This window comes from Crocodylus siamensis, chromosome 4, assembly GCF_052110815.1.
Source record: "Crocodylus siamensis isolate JL-2025a chromosome 4, ASM5211081v1, whole genome shotgun sequence".
Classification (NCBI taxonomy): domain Eukaryota; kingdom Metazoa; phylum Chordata; order Crocodylia; family Crocodylidae; genus Crocodylus; species Crocodylus siamensis.
The window spans coordinates 2,468,626-2,486,227 of NC_143398.1; the positions used below are offsets into that span (position 1 = coordinate 2,468,626).

Consider the following 17,602-nt stretch of genomic DNA (forward strand, 5'->3'; position numbering starts at 1 on the left):
GACGCAGGACTTCAGCTGTGGCCTGACCAGCGCCGCATAGAGGGGGAGGATCACCTCCCTGGACCTGCTCGAGAAGCATCTGTGGATGCACGACACGGTCCAGTTAGCCGTGCCAACCGTGACCTCGCATTGTCAGCCCATGTTCCTCTCGGAGTCAATAATGACTCCAAGATCCCTTTCTGCCTCCATGCTCTCAAGAAGGGAGTTTCCTATTCTATAAGTGTGCTGGTTTCTACTGCCCACGTGCAGCACCCTGCACTTGTCAGTATTGAAACGCATCCTGTTTATGTCAGCCCACTCCTGTAACCTATCCAGGTCTTGCTGCAATCTTTCCCTCCCTACTAGCGTGCTCACCTCACCCCAAATTTTGGTATCATCAGCAAATTTAAACAGGGTGCTTTTCACCCCATCGTCCAAATTGCTGACGAAGAGATTGAACAGCACGGGCCCCAGGACCGAGCCCTGGGGGACTCCGCTGCCCACTTCCCCCCCAGGTCGAATGTGACCCGTCCACCACCGCCCTCTGAGTGCAACCCTTGAGCCAATCTGCAATCCATCTGACTGTGTAGGCATCAATGCCACAGTTGCCTAATTTTTTGATGAGGATGGGGTGGGAGACGGTGTCAAAGGCCTTGCTGAAATCTAGAAAGACTACGTCCACGGCGACACCTGCATCCATTGCCTTTTATGATCAGGTCACAAAGGCAGTCAGGTTGGTCTGACATGACCTGCCCCTATGAAACCATGCTGGTTGCCCTTGAGCACCATCCCTGAGGCCGGCCCATCACAGATGTGCTCCTTGAGGATTTTCTTGAAGAGTTTCCCTAGGATTGAGGTAAGACTGATGGGCCTATAGTTGCCTGGGTCCTCTCTCTTCCCTTTTTTGAAGATGGGAACCATGTTAGCTATCTTCCAGTCATCTGGCACCTGGCCCAAGCACCACGAGCACTTGTAAAGCCATGCCATGTCCTGTCTGAAGCAGGATCAGCCCTGGCAAACCCCATATGCAACCTTGAAGCCGCATGACACAGTCATCCCCACCTTGCCCCCGGGATACAGGGGGGCCGCGGCCGCCAACATCCTGCTGCTGCCAGGGGGTCACGGGTGCTGCAGAGAGCCCAGGCCAGGCCGTGCCCCCGCTGCAGAGGAAGGCAAAAAACCCCCAGTGCACCCAGTCTGAGCAGGGGGGAAATCCCTTCCTGCCCCAGCGCAGCGTGGGGCTGAGCCTGAGCGCAGGGGCAAGACCCTCCAGGGAGGACCCTGTGGGGTTGGTGCCAGCAGAAGCATTGGCCCAGCCCAGCCTCATCCCCAGCCGGGGCTGCAGCAGCACCCAGCATCTCTGAGGGAGGTTTAAACCCCCAACACATGGAGCAGAAACAGGGGGGGGAACCAGCACAGCCCAGCAGCCTGGGACATCGCCCAGCAGAGCACGGGCATCAGATTCTCCCTGCCCAGTGCTCGTCCACCCTGGATGCCTCCAGTGCTGGGGAGTCCCCCGCTCCCCACATCTCTCCCGCAGCCTCCCTGCCGCAACAGCAAAGTGTGCACTGAGATCCAGCCCAATTCTGTTTAGCTGCAACTTCCAGCCTTTGGTCCATATCTTGCTTTGCTGCAAGAGAAAGGCCTGTCGTAGCCTCGGCCTGGCCCTGCTTTGTGCCGCGAGTTTGACTTCACCAGTGGCTCTGGACTGAGCTTGGACGGAGGGTGCCAGCCGCGGGGCCGCGTTGCTGTTCATCTCCCATGCACTCCCGGGGCAGGTAGGGCAATGCTCCTGCACCGCAGCCAGTGGGTCTCAGTCACTGTCGACTCCAAACCCTCTCGGATGCTGGCCGTGCTTCACGTGCGTCCGGAAGATGGGAAACCCTGGAGCGACTGGTCTGCTGCAGAGAGCCGAACACGGCTGCAGCGTCCCTGACTCCTGGGGCTCTGCTTACATCTGTGAAGGTCTGGCGGTGCCCAGCCCAGTGGGGTCATACCCTTTCCCTCCCCCTGTCTCTAGTCTGCATGTGCCCTGCTCGAGCCACTGGGCCCTGCTACCTCCTGGCTGCCCAAGTGTCCCCCCATAGGGCCCGTGCCAGGTCTCGCGCAAGCCTCCAGCTGCTAGGAGAATTGCTGCTCTCCGGCACAAGCCATGAGAGCGCAGATGTTCGGGCTGCCTCTCTCAGGGTCAAAACAGCAGCTCCAGGACACATAATTGGGTAGCAACCCTGTGCTAGGGCACTCCCAGGAGAGCTTCTCCTGGGACAGCAAGTGTCTGTATGCACCGAAGTCCCTGCGGCCTGCCCCACCCGCCAGCCTCCCTCTGCCACCACCAGCGCTGGATGCAGCCCCATGGCACCTCCTCGCTGCTCCCCTGTGGGTGCATCTGGGCTCAGCGCTGCCTGGTCTGCTGCAGCAATGCAGGGAGGGGGCTCCGCTCTCCTCCCAGGGCATCGCCCCCGGTCCAGGACATGCAGCCGAGGTAGCGCTGTGCAAGCCCTTCGCATCACGCCTCCACCCAGCCCCCACGTGCCTGGACCATACTCGCGTCAGAGCTGAGCCCTGCTAGGATTTGGGTCTGCCCAGACATGCCCGACACCCTCCCTCTTGGGGCTGTTGCCCCAGGCTGCAGCCGTCTGGGGAGCTGGGGGCAGAGCTGGGCCCCCAACCTCTGCAGTCCTCTGGACTGTGGGGCAGCATCAGCCCCATGGTCAGGGAGCAACGCCTCTGGGCCAGCGCGGGGCATCAGAGCTGCCCGGGACTGGGTCCGTTGTGCCCGGTCTTCAGTGTTGCATGGGGCAGAGCGCGGCGGCTGGACGGGAGTGTGACGGGGTCTGAGCAGGGTTTTCCCTGCTGCTCTCTCCCTTGCACCAAAGGCCGGGGCAGGTGTGAGGCAGAGGCCATGCCCCACAGCCCAGAGCTCACGGTGCCCCTGGAGCGCTGCGCGTGGGCTGCAGACCCCGCAGCCTCGGAGAGCCTGGGGGGCTTGGCTGCTCCCTGCTCTGGGCCCCACAGACAGGACGGGCACGCCGACGGGGGCTCAACACCTGTAATGTGCTGGGCAGAGCCGGCCCGGCCCCCTCCTGCCCCACAAACCCGTACCCTGAGCATCTCAGGCTGCCGGGACCAGGTCATCTCGGGCAGCTCAGGCCATCGGGACCTGAGCAGGGCTGGGGGCCGTGAGCCGGGGCTGGAGCCAGGGCCAGCGGGGAGCCGCTCTTCTGGCCCACCAGCGCGGGGACCGCTTGTGGGAGTGGCTGCTTGGGGGGCCTGAGTCCGGGCCGGGCGGGGCCACGGGCCACGGGAGGACGTAGGGGGACTGCGTGGGCTGTGCCGAGGGCGCGTGTGGCGGCTGCGAGGGCATGCAGGGTAGCACGAGGAGCACGCAGGGCAGCTTTAGAGTTACGCAAGGTGGGTTTGGGGGCATGTGCGGACTTTTTGAGGTGACAGCAGGGTGCAGGGACACGTGTGGCAGCTCTGGGGGCGTGTGCGGTGGCCCCGGCGTGTCAGCAGGCTCCGGGGGGACGTAGACTGGCTCCAGGAACACGAAGGGCGGCTTGGGGCCGTGTGGGGCGGCCGTCGCGGCGGGGGGGAGGACGGGGGTCTTGGCCGGGGCAGCGGGAAGTGGGTGGGGAGCCGGCTGGTCCTCGTCGTCCACCTCCAGCGCCCCGGTCTGCTCCAGGATCCACTGGAGGAAGCGCTGGGTGGAGGTGTAGATGCCCGGCTGGCGCTCCCGCGCGCAGCCCCGGCCCCAGCTGGTGACGCCCACCACGTAGTAGCGGTCCGTCAGCGCGTCGCGGCACATGAGGGGTCCCCCGCTGTCGCCCTGCGGGGAGCGGGCACGTTACTGACGCCGGGGCCGTGCCCCGGGGGTTGCTTGTGGGCTTCTGCTCTGGGACCCAGGCCCTGGCCTCTGCCTCTCCCTCGGGGAAGCCGGTCCAGGCCTTTCCTGCCCCCCAGCTCCCAGCCACATCCATGGCACGTGCCCACCGGTGCCCAAAGACACGGGTGACACCGGTCCGGGGGCGGGGAGGGATCTGCCGGCTGCCTCCTTCCAGCCTGGCACGACCGGCCTCGGCCGCCCCGTTCCCATCTCCTCGAGCCTCCGGCTCTGGCCCTGCACCCCGTCCAGCCCCCATCCAGCTCTCGGGGCCCCAACTCGGGGCCCAGGTTCAGCTCTTAGCGCCTGGCTTCTGTTTCGGGAGCAGCACATGTGGGCCCTCGTTCCCGGTGTCCATTTGGCCTCAAACCCCGGGGACAGCACCGTCGCCCGTGCTCAGGAATGAGGCCCAGCCTGTGTCTGGCCTTCAAGCCGTCGTCGCGGCCCCATCTCTGCTCCCGCTTCATGCGCCCGGTCGAGGAGCTCACTGCAGCGTGCCCGGAGACCCCTGGCCAAGCCCGGCTCCATGGCTGGGGCTCTCCGCTGCTCCTCGTCTCTGTTCCCCGCTGGGTTACAGCCGGGGCTCGTCCTACAATGTCTCTCCTGCTCGGGCTGGATCTGCGAGCAGCTGCCATATGAGGAAGTCCAGGCCTCCCCCGTGGCTGACGGCGTCCTCGCTGGCTCCCTTCTTGCAGAAAGGCGACAGAGCCACTGGCTCGGGGCCATCCTTCATGCCGGCAGCGCAAGCAAAGCAAAGCAGCTTCCTCTGCACCCTGATCCGGAGCGACCCCGGCTCCAGCCGCGCTTGCCAGGGCCGGGAGTGTTCGGGGGGAACCAGCCGTGGCCCCGCTGCCAGCTCCATCCAGGGCATCGGCCTGATGCTACCGACGCTGGTCCGGGGCTCGTGGTTAAAGACACCGTCTCCCCCCACGCCCACTCCCCCGTGCCAGCTGCACCCGTGGTGCTCTGCGCTGCCCCCGCCCTGCTGCTTCGGCCTCTGCCGGGTCGTGGCAGGGAAGCCGAGGCAATCCAGCGCGGCCGCCAGAGCTCAGCAGCAGCCCCGGGGAGGCCACGGGGCCGAGCCAGCACCACGCACCTGGCAGCTGTCGATGCCGCCCTCCTCGTGCCCCGCGCACAGCTGGGTCGCGGTGATGGCCCCGTTGTACCAGCGGCTGCTGTTGCAGGTCTCCGGGTCGATGAGGTGCACCTGGGCCTCCTGCAGGATGTCCGAGGGCTTCTGGCCTGTGGGGGGGGGGGGGGGGGGGGGGGGGGGATGTCAGTGCGGCCCCCGCCCCAGGGCTGCCCTGGGCCACCGAGGCGCTGGGAGCTGCAGCCCTGACCCGGCTCCTGGAGACCTTCGGCGTTGTTTAGGAGGCAGAGGGGGGACCTGGGGATCCCCAGCACCACCCCCCAGACTTTCGAGCCCCTGCCAGCCCACTCCCCAAGCCCTGCAAGCCCTCAGCAGCCAGCTCCCCACACAGCCCCTCGCCCCCAGCTAAGGATCATGTGAGCAGCCTGCACTAAACCAGGCAGCTGGTGTTGGGCCAACCTGCCCGTGCAAGTGTTGCCCCGTGCTGCTGGGCGCCGGCTTTGGGCTCAACTCCCATCATCTCCAGCAGCGATTCCCCAGCCGCAGCTTGAGGCCGCGGCTCCAGTCCCCTGTGGGCACTGGTCTTGGCCCCGTGTCCCTGGTGCCCTCCGTGCACAGCTGTACCGGTAAGGGCTCAGGCCACGTGCCAGCATCACATGTGCACTGGTGTGTGCACATGCATGCACATGTGTGCACAGTGCATCTCCTGCCCCTGGGATGAGGGCGCAGCTGGCCCCACGGGGTAAGAAGGAGCCCCCTTCCCCCCAGGGCCTCACTCTTCTCATCGGTGACACCCCAGCCGCTGACGTAGCAGGGGGCGAAGGTGGCAACAGCCATGTGGGCGCTGGGCAGGCAGGCCGGCTGCGCCAGGTCGTTGAAGGCCACGGGGCGGTCGAGCCGGATGAGCGCGATGTCATTGGCCTCACGGCGCGGGTCGTAGGCGGGGTGCAGCACCGCCCGCTGCACCCCCCGCGTCTGCGCCAGGTCCGTCAGGTGCGACAGCTCCGTCACGCCCGCTACGATCCGCCACTGCGGCAGCACCCTGCGCACGCGTGGGAGAGCATCAGTGCCGTAGACTGTGCCAGCCCCGCGCCCGTCGTGCCCAGGCCGTGCCCCCGCTGTGCACCAGTCTGAGTAGGGGGAAATCCCTTCCTGCCCCAGTGCAGCGTGGGGCTGAGCCTGAGCGCGGGGGCAAGACCCTCCAGCCAGGACCTTGTGGGTTTGGTGGCAGCAGCATTGGCCCGGCCCAGCCTCATCCCCAGCCTGGGTGCCAGGGGCTTCCCCGCCAGCCCCATCTCTAGCCCTGGCCCCTCTCACCTCCCTTTGGCTTTGAAGCAGTGCGCGGCCGTGAGCACCCAGCGGGGGCTGACGAGGGACCCGCCGCACGAGTGCCGGGTGCCCTCCCGCGCGGGGATCTGGATGCTGACGAGCCAGGGCCAGGCCCCCGGCAGGGCGTCCGCACCCCCCACGATCCGCATGCCTGCGTAGTCCGACGCCAGGGGCCGGAGCCCGCAGGCTGCAAGCGACAGCAGGCGGGTGAGATGCACTGAGACAGAGCAAGCCCCCGGACCCAGTGGGCCCAGGGATGCAGCCAGGGTGTCCCTCCCCATGGACTTCTGCGAGCCGGCTCTACCAGGCCCTTCGTCCCTGAGCCACAGCCCCCTCCCCAGGCTCCCCCAGCCCCACTAGTGCCCCTCACTCCTGACCACAGCCCCCGCGCCTGCAGGACCAAGGGCAAGGGGGAGCCAGGGAACGGCCCTGCCCCGGGCTCTGCTCCCGCGGGGGCCGTGCCCACGTCCCCATCCGGCCACTGGCCACTCACTCTGTGGGTCGGGGCCCCCTGTGCCCCGGAGCAGCAGGGGCAGCAGCCCCAGGGGCAGCCAGGCCGGGGCCCCCCAGCACCGGGGACGGGCCATGGACTGTTGTGATGTCACCACATTCCCATGGGGTTGCTAGGCGACCACGTGATGAGCCTGTGAGGATGGAATGGGGGGGTGGGCCCCCACACTGTGGACTGGCGGGTGGCCCACCATGTCGGGGGCTTCTCATTGGCCATGCAAAGCCAACCGTCACAGCTCCCCTATTCAAAATGGCCACTGCCACCACAGGGGCCGAAGCCACTTTCAGCCCCCAGCCACGATGGCCACCAGCCCCTGCCCTTCTCCTGGGCTGGGGGCAGCACTGGGGCACTTGCACCCAGGCTTCCTGCTGCTCCCGAGTCCAACGCTGCCAGCCTGGCCGAGACAGCCGTGTTTCTCGTCAGGCAGCGCTGAGCGGGGCCCTGGACTTCACGGCTCATTGGCACCCCGATTCCTGCTAATCACTTCACTCCACAGGCGTTAACCCCCCTCCCTCTGTAACTGTCTTCATTTGCTGCTGGTGCAGCCGGCCTTTCCGCTGTTGCAGACGCACCTCAGCCTCTGCACCCCCTTGTCGAAAGCCTGGATCCGCCCCTGGCCACACGCTCCTTGGTCCCTCCTACCCCGCCCCCCATCTCTCTCCCTCCCTCGCTCTGCCCAGCTCCAGCGCACCCAGAAGTTTGACGCTGCAACTAGTTTCCACCAGTGCTTCCGGTAAGACCCAGTTTTAACTTTTTACTCTCAACGTGTACAATATGCGTCTTTGAAGCACCGTTTTGGCATGCTGAGGATGTATCAGGCCCTCCAGGGCTCAGCGAAGCCGGCTGCTGTTGCAGGGCCTTAGTTATGTCAACTAACCGTTAACCTATGGCCTGGTGCCACTAAACCTCCTATGCTGGGCGTTGCCAGCGTCCCAGGGAGTGTCTTGTCCGTGCCTCATGATAAATCCCGCTGTATTTGTCAAGCTCCAGCCACGGGCCCTCTCCACCGCTCTCTGCTATAGCAAAGCCCCGTCAGCCCCTGGTTCCTACTCCGCGGGAAGGGCTCGTGCCCTGGCATCAGGCAGCCATGGATGGAGGCTCCTGCTGCTCCAACCCCGCAGGGTCCTCGCTGGAGGGTCTTGCCCCTGCGCTCAGGCTCAGCCCCACGCTGCACTGGGGCAGGAAGGGATCTCCCCCCTGCTCAGACTGGTAGCACTGGGTGGGGTTTGCCTTCCCCTGCAGCGGGGGCACGGCCTGGGTCTCCGCAGCCCTCGTGACCCCCCGGAAGCAGCAGGATGTTGGTGTCTGCGGCCCCCCTGTATCCCCAGGACGGGCGGGGTGATGCCTGGGGTCGTGTTGGGGCGACTGTAGTTGTACTAGACACAGGGGTCGTCAGGGCCTGGCCCTACCGCTGGCTGTATTTCCAGCTGGTCTGCACGCAGTTCCAGCCCCGGTGCCGTGCCTGGGCAGGCAGCTCGGCGGAGCTGCACTCACTTGCAACCTCCAGCCGTGGCTGTTGCATGGGGTGGCTGACACCCCACGAGGAGAGGCCCCGGCCCTCCGCGGAGCCTGCTTTCCTGCAGGCACAGACCCCTGCCATCGCCCCGCTGGGCACGGCCACAGCCTGTTCCCATCTTTGCAGGGTCCTAGGGCCAGGAGCACGAAGGCAATGAGCCAAGGGTGGGTGGTGCTATGGCCCAGTGGTTAGTGCAGGCACTGGGGAGCCCTGAACCTGCTCTGGCTTTGTCCCAACAGCTCCCTGCAACTCTGGGACAGGGCCACTTTCCCTTGGCACATCTGGAAGATGAGGGGGTCTCCCCTTGTGCCCCCTCTCCTGCTTGCAGGGCTCAGGACCAGCTCTCCTCTACTCCCATGCTTGCAGCGGCCAAAGCCCCAGCTCCTGGAGTCCTGGGACAGATCTGGAAGCTGCATTTCCAGCTTGTTTTGCAGAAAAAGGGACATAGCAATGGCCCAAACCTCGGCAGGGAGAGCTTAATGGGTCTCTCACCATCTCACGGCACCCAAGTGCCCAGCCCTGCAGTGCCAGCATCAGACCCTGTGAGCTGGGGAGAGGTGGCCTGCGGGGACCCCGTCTCCATTCCCCCAGGCAGCAGCTCTGAGCTCCAAGGAGAGAGCAGGCACGCCCCAGGGTCACATCCTGGCTGCTCAGGAGGTCCCACGGCCTTGCTCCATGTCCTTCCTCACCTCCAACCACAGCCTCCCTGAAAGCAATGGGAGCCTTCGCTGTCCCGTCCCCTGCACCCAGACACGTCTCTCCCCCTCTCCTCTGCTGACTAGCTCAGCACGGCCCCTCCAGCCCTGCTATCCCCCCAGACCTCTCCTCCACAGCCACCGTCCAGGGGGCTCCAGCCTTTCCCTTCAGCCCTCAGTGCACTGCTCGGCTCTCTCTGTCTCGCTGCATCTTTCCCATGCCCGCAGCTCAGAGCCCAAGGGCCAGGGGCTGCAAGGGGGCTCCACGACTGACCTGAGCCCCCTGCCCAGCCACCCAGACCCCCAGCACTCAGCCCAGCACCATGGGGTCTGGCCCAGACCTCCTCCCCTCACCCGGGAGCCTACTCCAACCACCTGCGGCTGTCTGGCACTATGGGGTACGTGGCCACCCAGCCCCAGGCCTCAGCACCTGTGGGCTGGGACCCTGGCTTCATGCATGGATGCGCATGGAGCTACTCCCACCCGCTCCTGGCCTCACCATCCCCGCCCGCAGGGTCTGGGGCTGGGCTCGGGGCAGGCCCTGTGCTCTTTGGGCATGGCTTGCAGCAGACAGAGGCAGACAGAGACCTCCCCACGAAGGGCGGACGGACGTCCAGCATTAGTAATAAACATGAGCACTGTGGGTCCTCCGGCGCTGGGAGCCCCGTGGCTCACAGCTCGGCAACTAGCCAGCACCACCAGGAGCTCGGCCAGGAGCCCCAAGGGGCCGCAAAGCCCTGGGGGGTTAGTCAGGCTGTGCTGGCAGCCGCAGGTTGCAGCAGGGATGACAGCGGGGCCGCGGCGACAGCCAGGCTAGGGGCAGCGGCAGCAGGAGGGCTTGGGGGTGCAGGCAGGGACGCAGCAGGGCTCCAGGGCGGGGTCGTGGCCCTTCCTCGTTTGGCTGTCCCCAAACACCATGCGCTGGTCGAACAGCCTCTTCTGCATCTGGATCTCTGTCAGTGCCTGCAGCACCACGGGGCTCGGGGCCACGCTGCTGTGCAGCAGGTCGTAGTTCTCCGCTGGGTCCGACTCCAGGTCGAAGAGCAGCGGGGGCTCGTGGGCCTTCAGCGGTGTCAGCCCGTGGCAGGCCACGTCAGGGGTCGTGTCGCTGTGGAAGGCACCTGGGAGGGACCCAAACAGCACTCAGCTCCCCCCAGGCCGGGACTGGGATCGGGGCCAGGGCTGGATACGGGGATTGGGGCTATTACCTTGGGTGAAGAAATGGGCCTTGTACCTCCCCTGCCTGACGGCGAAGACGCCCAGCAGCTTGCTGGGGGCTGACGGGTAGTAAAACATCGTCTTCCGGGGGCTCTGCGGGGAGATCAGAACCGGCGTCATGGGGGTCAACAGGCCGCATGGGCAGGCTCTGGCCCCGGCCCCGGTCTCACCGGTCCTTGTCTGAAGAGCACCGGGGTCAGGTCATAGCCGTCCAGCTCAACGTTGGGGAGTGGCGCCCCGGCCAGGGCAGCCATGGTGGGCAAGATGTCCAGGGTGCTGGCCAGCTCGTGGGTCACGCCTGGGAGCAAGGAGATGGGCTCAGGAACTGTTATGCACCCTCCTCCTCGCACCCGGGTCCAGCCACCCAACCCCGAACCCCTTCCCTCTCCCCACAGGCCCAGGACAGCCGAGCAACCCTCTGCCCAGGCTCAACCCCACGCTGCACTGGGGCAGGAAGGGATTTCCCGCCCACCAGACTGGTGTGCACTGGGGAGTTTCGTCTTCCTCTGCAGCTGGGGTTTAGCCCCTCCATCACCGAGGGAATGGGCCCCCCCAGGCCTGTGCGCACCCACGACAGGCACCCGGGCTGCAGGACTCACCCGGCAAGATGCGGCCCGGCCAATAGGCCACGGCGGGCTCACGCATGCCACCCTCATACGTCGTGCCCTTCCCGCACTTCAGGAGGCCAGAGCTGCCCCCGCGTGCCATGCGCATCGTCTCGGGGCTGCGGGCAGGGTTAGGGTTAGGGTTAGTGCAGACCCGCCAGTCCTGGCCCCGGCCAGCCCCCCCAGGGCGTCCCAGCAGGCGGGTATGGGGCGGGCCAGCACCCTCCACCATCCCGAAACGGCCCCAAGAGCATCCCACCCACCAGCCAAGTGGGGCGCGGGGCTGTGCACTCGGACCCACGAGGACGAGGCTCGGCACTCGGCCCCAGCCCCAGTCCCGCAGGAGGGCCCGGCGTCGGGTGCAGGGGGCCGAGCTCACCCATTGTCGGAGGTGAAGAAGATGAGCGTGTGGCCGTCCAGGCCGTGGTCCTGCAGCGCCTGCAGCAGGCTCCCCACTGCCCTGTCCAGCTCCAGGAGGGCGTCTCCGAAGGGCCCCCGCCGTGACCGGCCTGCGTAGCCCTGGCTCGCGAACTGGGGGTAGTGGGTGTGCTGGGGGGAGAAGAGCGTCAGAGCTGCCATGGACCGGGTCAGGCCCGGGCCTGCCAAGCCCAGCACCACCCCAGCCCTGGCGCTCACATGGGAGGCGTAGTAGAGCAGGAAGGGGCGGCCGCGGCGGGCGCAGTCAGCGATGAAGTTCTGGGCGAACTTGGAGTAGTGCGGCTCCAGCTCGGGGAAGGCGATGGGCTGCTGCACGATGCTGCGGTTGAGGAGCAGCGGGACAGGCACCACGCCCTGGTCGCAGGCCCCGAAGCACTCGGTGTGGGGCGGGAAGCAGGTAAGGTTCTGGCAGGGGCCCTGCGGGGACAGGAGGAGGGAAAGCCCCGCGGCCAGCCCCCGCCACCCGCGCCCGGACGGTCCCTCGCCCAGCAGCCCTGCCTCACCTGGTCGTGGGAGTAGGGCACCCCCAGGAAGTGGTCGAAGCCCTGGTGCGTGGGCAGGAAGGAGCCGTTGGCCCCCAGGCCCAGGTGCCACTTGCCCACCATGGCCGTGGCATAGCCCTGCGCCTTCAGCAGCTCGGCGAGCGTGACCTCGGCCAGCGGCAGCCCGCCCCGCGAGCCCGGGTAGAAGACGCCGGGGTAGACGCCGGAGCGCGTCTGGTACCGGCCGGTCAGCAGCGCGGCCCTGCGCGAGAGGAGCGCGGTACAGGGGCGCAGGCCGCGCGGGGGGCCGGGCCGGGGCCGGGGCCGGGCCGGGGCGACGCCCCCGGGGGCTCACCGCGACGGGCTGCACACGGGCGCGCTGGCGTAGAAGTCGGTGAAGCGGAGCCCGGCGGCCGCCAGCCCGTCCAGGTGCGGCGTGTCCGAGCTGGGGTGGCCGCTGCCGCCCAGGTCCCCGTAGCCCAGGTCGTCGGCCAGCACCAGCACGAAGTTGGGCGGCGCCGCCACGGCCCGGCCCGGCCCCGGCCACAGGGTCAGGGCCAGGATCGGGGCCAGGAGCTCCATCCCCGCCGGCACACGCGGGGCACCGCGGCCAGCGAGGGCCCGATCCCGGCTGCGACCCCCCGGCGCCGGCCCGGAGCCCGATCCCGATCCCCGGCCCGCTCCGGCCGCGGCGCGGCACAGCGGTAGTCACGTGGCCGCGAGGCATGCCGGGAGCTGTAGTCCGCACGGCGGGGGCTTGACAGCGGCGGCGGCAGCGCCCTGCCCCCATCCGCACGTGCAGGCGGTCGGGGGGCGTGCCAAGAGTGTCACGGGAGTCGGCCGAAGCGGGGCCGGGCGGGCCTGTAGGTGCCACAGCGGGCCGGTCCCGCAGCTCCGCGACCCTCGCCGGTGCCTCAGTTTCCCCAGGGCCCCGCGAGCTGGGGCCCGGCCCCCCCTGCCGCAGCCCCTCCTCCCTAGTGCCCCCCGTTCCTGACTGCCCCCCCAGTAGCGCCTGCCCCCCGTCTCCCCAGTGCCCGCACTCCCGACCCGCAGCCCCTGCTCCCTCAGTGCCCGCACTCCCGACTGCCCCCCGTGCCCCCGCCCCCACCCGCAGCGCCTGCTCCCCCAGTGCCCCCGCCGCCACCCGCAGCCCCTGCTCCCTCAGTGCCCCCGCCCCCACCCGCAGCCCCTGCTCCCTCAGTGCCCCCTACTCCCGACTGCCCCCAGTGCCCCCGCCCCCACCCGCAGCCTCTGCTCCCTCAGTGCCCGCACTCCCGACTGCCCCCCGTGCCCCCGCCCCCACCCGCAGCCCCTGCTCCCTCAGTGCCCCCTACACCCGACTGCCCCCAGTGCCCCCGCCCCCACCCGCAGCCCCTGCTCCCCCAGTGCCCCCGCCCCCACCCGCAGCCTCTGCTCCCTCAGTGCCCCCTACTCCCGACTGCCCCCCGTGCCCCCGCCCCCACCCGCAGCCCCTGCTCCCTCAGTGCCCCCTACACCCGACTGCCCCCAGTGCCCCCGCCCCCACCCGCAGCCCCTGCTCCCCCAGTGCCCCCGCCCCCACCCGCAGCCTCTGCTCCCTCAGTGCCCCCTACTCCCGACTGCCCCCCGTGCCCCCGCCCCACCCGCAGCCCCTGCTCCCTCAGTGCCCGCACTCCCGACTGCCCCCCGTGCCCCCGCCCCCACCCGCAGCCCCTGCTCCCTCAGTGCCCGCACTCCCGACTGCCCCCCGTGCCCCCGCCCCCACCCGCAGCCCCTGCTCCCTCAGTGCCCGCACTCCCGACTGCCCCCCGTGCCCCCGCCCCCACCCGCAGCCCCTGCTCCCTCAGTGCCCCCTACTCCCGACTGCCCCCAGTGCCCCCGCCCCACCCGCAGCCCCTGCTCCCTCAGTGCCCCCTACACCCGACTGCCCCCAGTGCCCCCCACCCCTCACGCGCAGCCCCAGCCCCGCAGCTCCGGAGCTGGCACGTGGGGGGCACCGGGGGCAGCGGCAGCGCGGGGTGGGGGGCGCTGGGCTGCCTGCGGCCCACAGTCCTGCTGCCAGGGCCGAGCTCAGTGGCTCCTTTCTTCTCCGCCCCCGGCTTCCTGCCCCGCGCGGCCCTGGGCAGACGTGGCCAGCAGCCGGCAGCCAGCCCTGGGCTCCCCCCCGCCCCGGGCATCGCCCTGCGGCTCCAGGACCTTGCGCTGCACGGCTCCAGCGCTTGAGGACCGCTCCCTGCCTGGCTGCCCTGGAGAGGTAGGTCCCTTTTTGCCCCCACACCTGCCCCAAGCGCCATGGCTGCCCCCACTCCGCTCTGCGGAGGAGCATGGAGTCGGGGAGACCCCGACCAAGGTCCCTGGCGTCCCGCCCAGGCCTGGCACCCCCTGCCCCCGGGTCCAGCGCTTGTTCACGCCCAAAGAGCCGGTCGCAGGGCAGGGAGAAGGGGCCGGGCCGTGCCCAGCACTGTGTTGTCCGTCTTGCGGGGTCCCCGAGCCACAGGGCGGGCAGGGAGCTGCAGAGTCCACCCCCACCTGAGGCAGGATCAGCCCTGTGTGCGACCTCAGAGCCACCCTACACCATCGCCCCAACACAGCCCGAGGCATTGTCCGCGCCCCCGGGATACAGGGGGGCCGCGGCCACCAAGGTCCAGGCTTGCAGGGTCCCGCGCAGCTTGTGTGGGCTTGCGTGTCCTGCGTGTCTCACGTGCCGTGCACAGGCGCTGCCTGTCCGTTGGCGGCGCTGCCCCGGGCAGAGGTCGTGGGTGGATGCAGGCGTCGGGCAGGCGGTGCTGCTGGGAGCAGGGGGCTTCGGCCCTGGCCACCCCTGCTGCCGGCGTCCTGGTTGTGGCAAATGTCTGGCCACGCGGAGTGGGGCTGGTGGCTCCCGTGGGAGGTCGTGGCGTGGGGGAGGGCCTGATGGATCCCAGCCCAGCCATCATTAGGGCTGGCACCGGCTGCTGCCCATCTGCATATGTAATCACACAGCTTCTAATCCTGAACTTAGCTCGTTAGCACTGGCAGGGGTGGGGGGTAAGGGTGCTGCCTGCCCCCCAGCACGGGTCAGGCCTGCTCACGCTGTCAGAGGCCTGAGTCCTGTTGCCAGGCCTTGCACAGACCCTGGTGCTGCCCGTCCTGGCGGCAAGGCCAAGTTCTCCCCCTGTGCCCACGGGGTGGTGAGGATGGGGGAGGCAGAGACGCCCCCAAGCATCCCCGGGGCATCGTGGCTTCAGGACGGGCACGGGGAGAGGGTCTGGTTTGGTCCTTCTTGTTCCCGGGTGGGCCCAGCCCATGCAGCCAGGGCCGTGTGGGGGCTGCCCTTGAACTGAGGGCCCCACGTGCCTGGCAGCTCCCGGGTGCACGTGGCAGGGCAGGGACGGGTGCGTGTCTAGGGCTTGGGCTGCAGCCAGCCTCCCTGGGCGAATCAGTAACATCATCAAATTAAAGGCTTAATTAAGGGGAGCACCTCCCTGGAGGAGCTACCAGTTCATTAGCACAGAGAGCTGTAATTAAAAGCAGGGGACAGAGCGAGGCCCTCCCTCTCCCCCCCAGCAAGACCTGGGCAGAGGAGCCCAGGTCCCCAGGGAGGGGCAGCATGGCCTGGCCCACCCCTAGCCAGTCCCAGGGTCCCCTTGCCTTCTGGGCTGCCTATGCCCACCCCATGCACACGCCTGCATATGCTGCAGGGATTCCCACCCTCCTGCATGTGTGCACGCCCCTTCTGTCATGCTGCACACTGGCAAACATGTGTGCATGCCCTCACTCATGCACACATCCCCACATGCATGCACTATCCTGCTGCACACAGCTGCATGCTCGGCCCACGCTTGCAGAGGTGAATGCACACGCGTGGCCGCGCCGCCCCCACCTCCCCATGTGCCATGCGTCACCCGCTCAGCCTCGAGCCTCTCACCGGAGCCGGCGAGACCGGGGCTGTCAGCGCACGGAGCAGGGAGCTGGCAGTGCTGCAGATTTGCAGGGAGCCAGAGGCTGTTGCCAGGGTGACGAGGCATGTGCCCCCCAGGTGGGCCACACGCCCCTTGGGGGGGCTTTGTCTGTCCGCAGCGGGGCCCCGGGGCCACCAAGACTGCGGGGGCATAGCAGCCCTCAGTGTAGCCACCATCCATCCATCCTCAGTCCTGCCGTGCCAGGCCATGCCCATGCTTGCACCGGGCACCTGGTTTTCCCTGCACGGGGGCTTTGGGGCTGCCGGTGTCTGGGGTGATCCCGCTCGGCGTCCGCACCAAACCCGGGCTCTGGATCTGGGGCCCAGGCTCCTGACCTGGGAAGGTCCTGCCTTCACGGGTGCTGGGGTGTGCACAGAGGACCCTGGCTCCTGCCCGGTGCTGCATGGAGGGGATGCTGCTTCACCCTGGCGCTGGTGCTGCTGCAGCCCAGGCTGGGGCTGGGGCTGGGCTGGGCCAGTGCTCCTGCCGGCACCGACCCTGCGGGGTCCTGGCTGGAGGGTCTTGCCCCTGAGCTCAGGTTCAGCCCCACGCTGCACTGGGGCAGGAAGGGATTTCCCCCCTGCTCAGACTGGTGCGCACTGGGGGATTTTGCATTCCTCTGCAGCGGGGGCACGGCCTGGCCTGGGATCTCTGCAGCACCCATGACCCCCTTTCCCCCTGGCAGCAGCAGGACGTTGGTGCAGCCCCCCTGCATCCCTGGGACAGGGACAGGGACGGGGGCGATGCCCGGGGCTGTGTCAGGGGTGACTGTGTTGTGCAGCTCCAGGGTTGCACATGGGGTTTGTCTGGGCTGGTTTGGACGGGCCTGATCCTGCCTCGAACTGGATGTGACCCTGCAGCTCCCTGCCTGCCCCACAGCTTTGGGATTCTGACTCTTGGGGGACTAACGAGCCGTCCTGAGGATGGGCATGGATCCAGCGGCTCCCCTGGTGCAGCCGGGCGCACTGGCAGCTGGGCTCGGCGGTGGTGCCCACCTGGCATGGGGCTGCGGCCAGGGTCTGGCGCCCTGCCCAGTGCCTGGCACGGGGTTTAGGCATTCACACGCGGATGCTCTCGGCAGCCGGGAGGCGAAGGAGCCTGGGAGCCGCACCTGGGCCAAGGCACTTAAAGGGGCAGCAATGCCAGGGGCAGGGGCTGGCTCTGCACCTCTGCCTGGCTGCCAGTGCATGGTGGGCAGGGGGTAACTGAGTGTGGGGAGATGGGTGCTGGTGTGCTGTGTGCCAGGCAGGATGGGGCCTGTTGCAGTGCTTCGGGGCTGTGCTGCTTCCCAGGCCACTGCCCGCGTTCCCACAGGGGTTTCCAGCTTGCTTTGAGCCGCTACGGCTCCTTCCCAGCCTAGCCTTTTCCCCCACAACCCACAGGCACCGTGGGGCTGGCGCACAAGGAGGTGCTGTGCAGAGGTGTTGCTTTTAGAGGCACACACCTGTGCACAGGGTTGTGTCTGTGCATGTGCGCACATATGTGTGGGCACATGGATGCAGACCTGCCCCTGGGTTGCGACTTCCCGAACAGGCCAAAGGGAAGTTGCTCTGACTCCTCCCGGCATCCACGGGCACCAGGTCCTGGAGCCCCTTCGTGTGAGGAAGGCTTCTGCACCCGCGCAGGCGTGTACATGCTAAGGTGCACGTGTGCCCCCCAGCGGGTCACACACTAATGCACAATGCACACACCACCCTTGGCCCATTTTGCACGTGGCTGGTCACCGTGGGAGCTACCAGATGCAGTACGTCAGGTGCTGCGTCCCTGGTGTCAGCCATGGGCAGAGTCGGGGCTGGCGCTGAGCTCACCGGGAGCCTGCCATGCCCTGAGCTGAGAGGCCCCAAGCCCCCTGCCCTTCACCGGTGCTCGGATGGGCCCGCCCCATCGTCCTGACCCGCCACGGCCTGCGTCCACGCCGGTCTCTGCGTTTCTCCCTGCC

The 17,602-nt window shown here is 68.1% G+C and overlaps 3 protein-coding genes across 3 annotated transcripts in view; 1 reads left to right on the plus strand and 2 right to left on the minus strand.

The window, feature by feature from the left end:
- Positions 1-1,792: 1,792 nt before the first annotated feature.
- LOC149865382 (acrosin-like) lies at positions 1,793-7,415 on the minus strand. The gene is made up of 5 exons (XM_090041001.1): positions 6,267-7,415; positions 5,726-5,991; positions 4,956-5,101; positions 3,210-3,805; positions 1,793-1,880 (listed from the first exon to the last, which is right to left on the minus strand). Exons 1-5 carry the CDS (start codon positions 6,557-6,559, stop codon positions 1,793-1,795), a joined length of 1,389 nt encoding a protein of 462 aa, XP_089897127.1. The 5' UTR covers positions 6,560-7,415.
- Positions 7,416-9,589: 2,174 nt separating this feature from the next.
- ARSA (arylsulfatase A) lies at positions 9,590-12,470 on the minus strand. The gene is made up of 8 exons (XM_090041442.1): positions 12,099-12,470; positions 11,765-12,005; positions 11,460-11,678; positions 11,203-11,372; positions 10,818-10,942; positions 10,389-10,516; positions 10,209-10,311; positions 9,590-10,121 (listed from the first exon to the last, which is right to left on the minus strand). The coding sequence occupies exons 1-8, from the start codon at positions 12,323-12,325 to the stop codon at positions 9,814-9,816; spliced, it is 1,521 nt and encodes a 506-aa protein (XP_089897568.1). The 5' UTR covers positions 12,326-12,470; the 3' UTR covers positions 9,590-9,813.
- Positions 12,471-13,640: 1,170 nt separating this feature from the next.
- The window catches only part of SHANK3 (SH3 and multiple ankyrin repeat domains 3), a 589,500-nt gene continuing 585,538 nt past the window's right edge, over positions 13,641-17,602 (plus strand). Inside the window, exon 1 of the mRNA XM_090041443.1 lies at positions 13,641-13,976. The gene's annotated coding sequence lies outside the window, so the exon portion shown is untranslated. The remainder of the gene's footprint in view (positions 13,977-17,602) is intronic.

Excerpts from the sequence above, each read along its gene's own strand:
- ARSA (XM_090041442.1), bottom strand. The coding sequence starts at position 12,325 with ATGGAGCTCCTGGCCCCGATCCTGGCCCTGACCCTGTGGCCGGGGCCG. Across the intron at positions 10,943-11,202 it reads TTCTTCACCTCCGACAATGG|CCCCGAGACGATGCGCATGG; the intron begins GTGAGCTCGGCC and ends CCCTGCCCGCAG. Across the intron at positions 10,517-10,817 it reads GCCGGGCCGCATCTTGCCGG|GCGTGACCCACGAGCTGGCC; the intron begins GTGAGTCCTGCA and ends CCTTGCTCCCAG.
- LOC149865382 (XM_090041001.1), bottom strand. The coding sequence starts at position 6,559 with ATGGGGAGGGACACCCTGGCTGCATCCCTGGGCCCACTGGGTCCGGGG. Across the intron at positions 5,992-6,266 it reads TGCTTCAAAGCCAAAGGGAG|GGTGCTGCCGCAGTGGCGGA; the intron begins GTGAGAGGGGCC and ends ACGCGTGCGCAG. Across the intron at positions 1,881-3,209 it reads CACAAGCGGTCCCCGCGCTG|CAGACCAGTCGCTCCAGGGT; the intron begins GTGGGCCAGAAG and ends GGCTCTCTGCAG.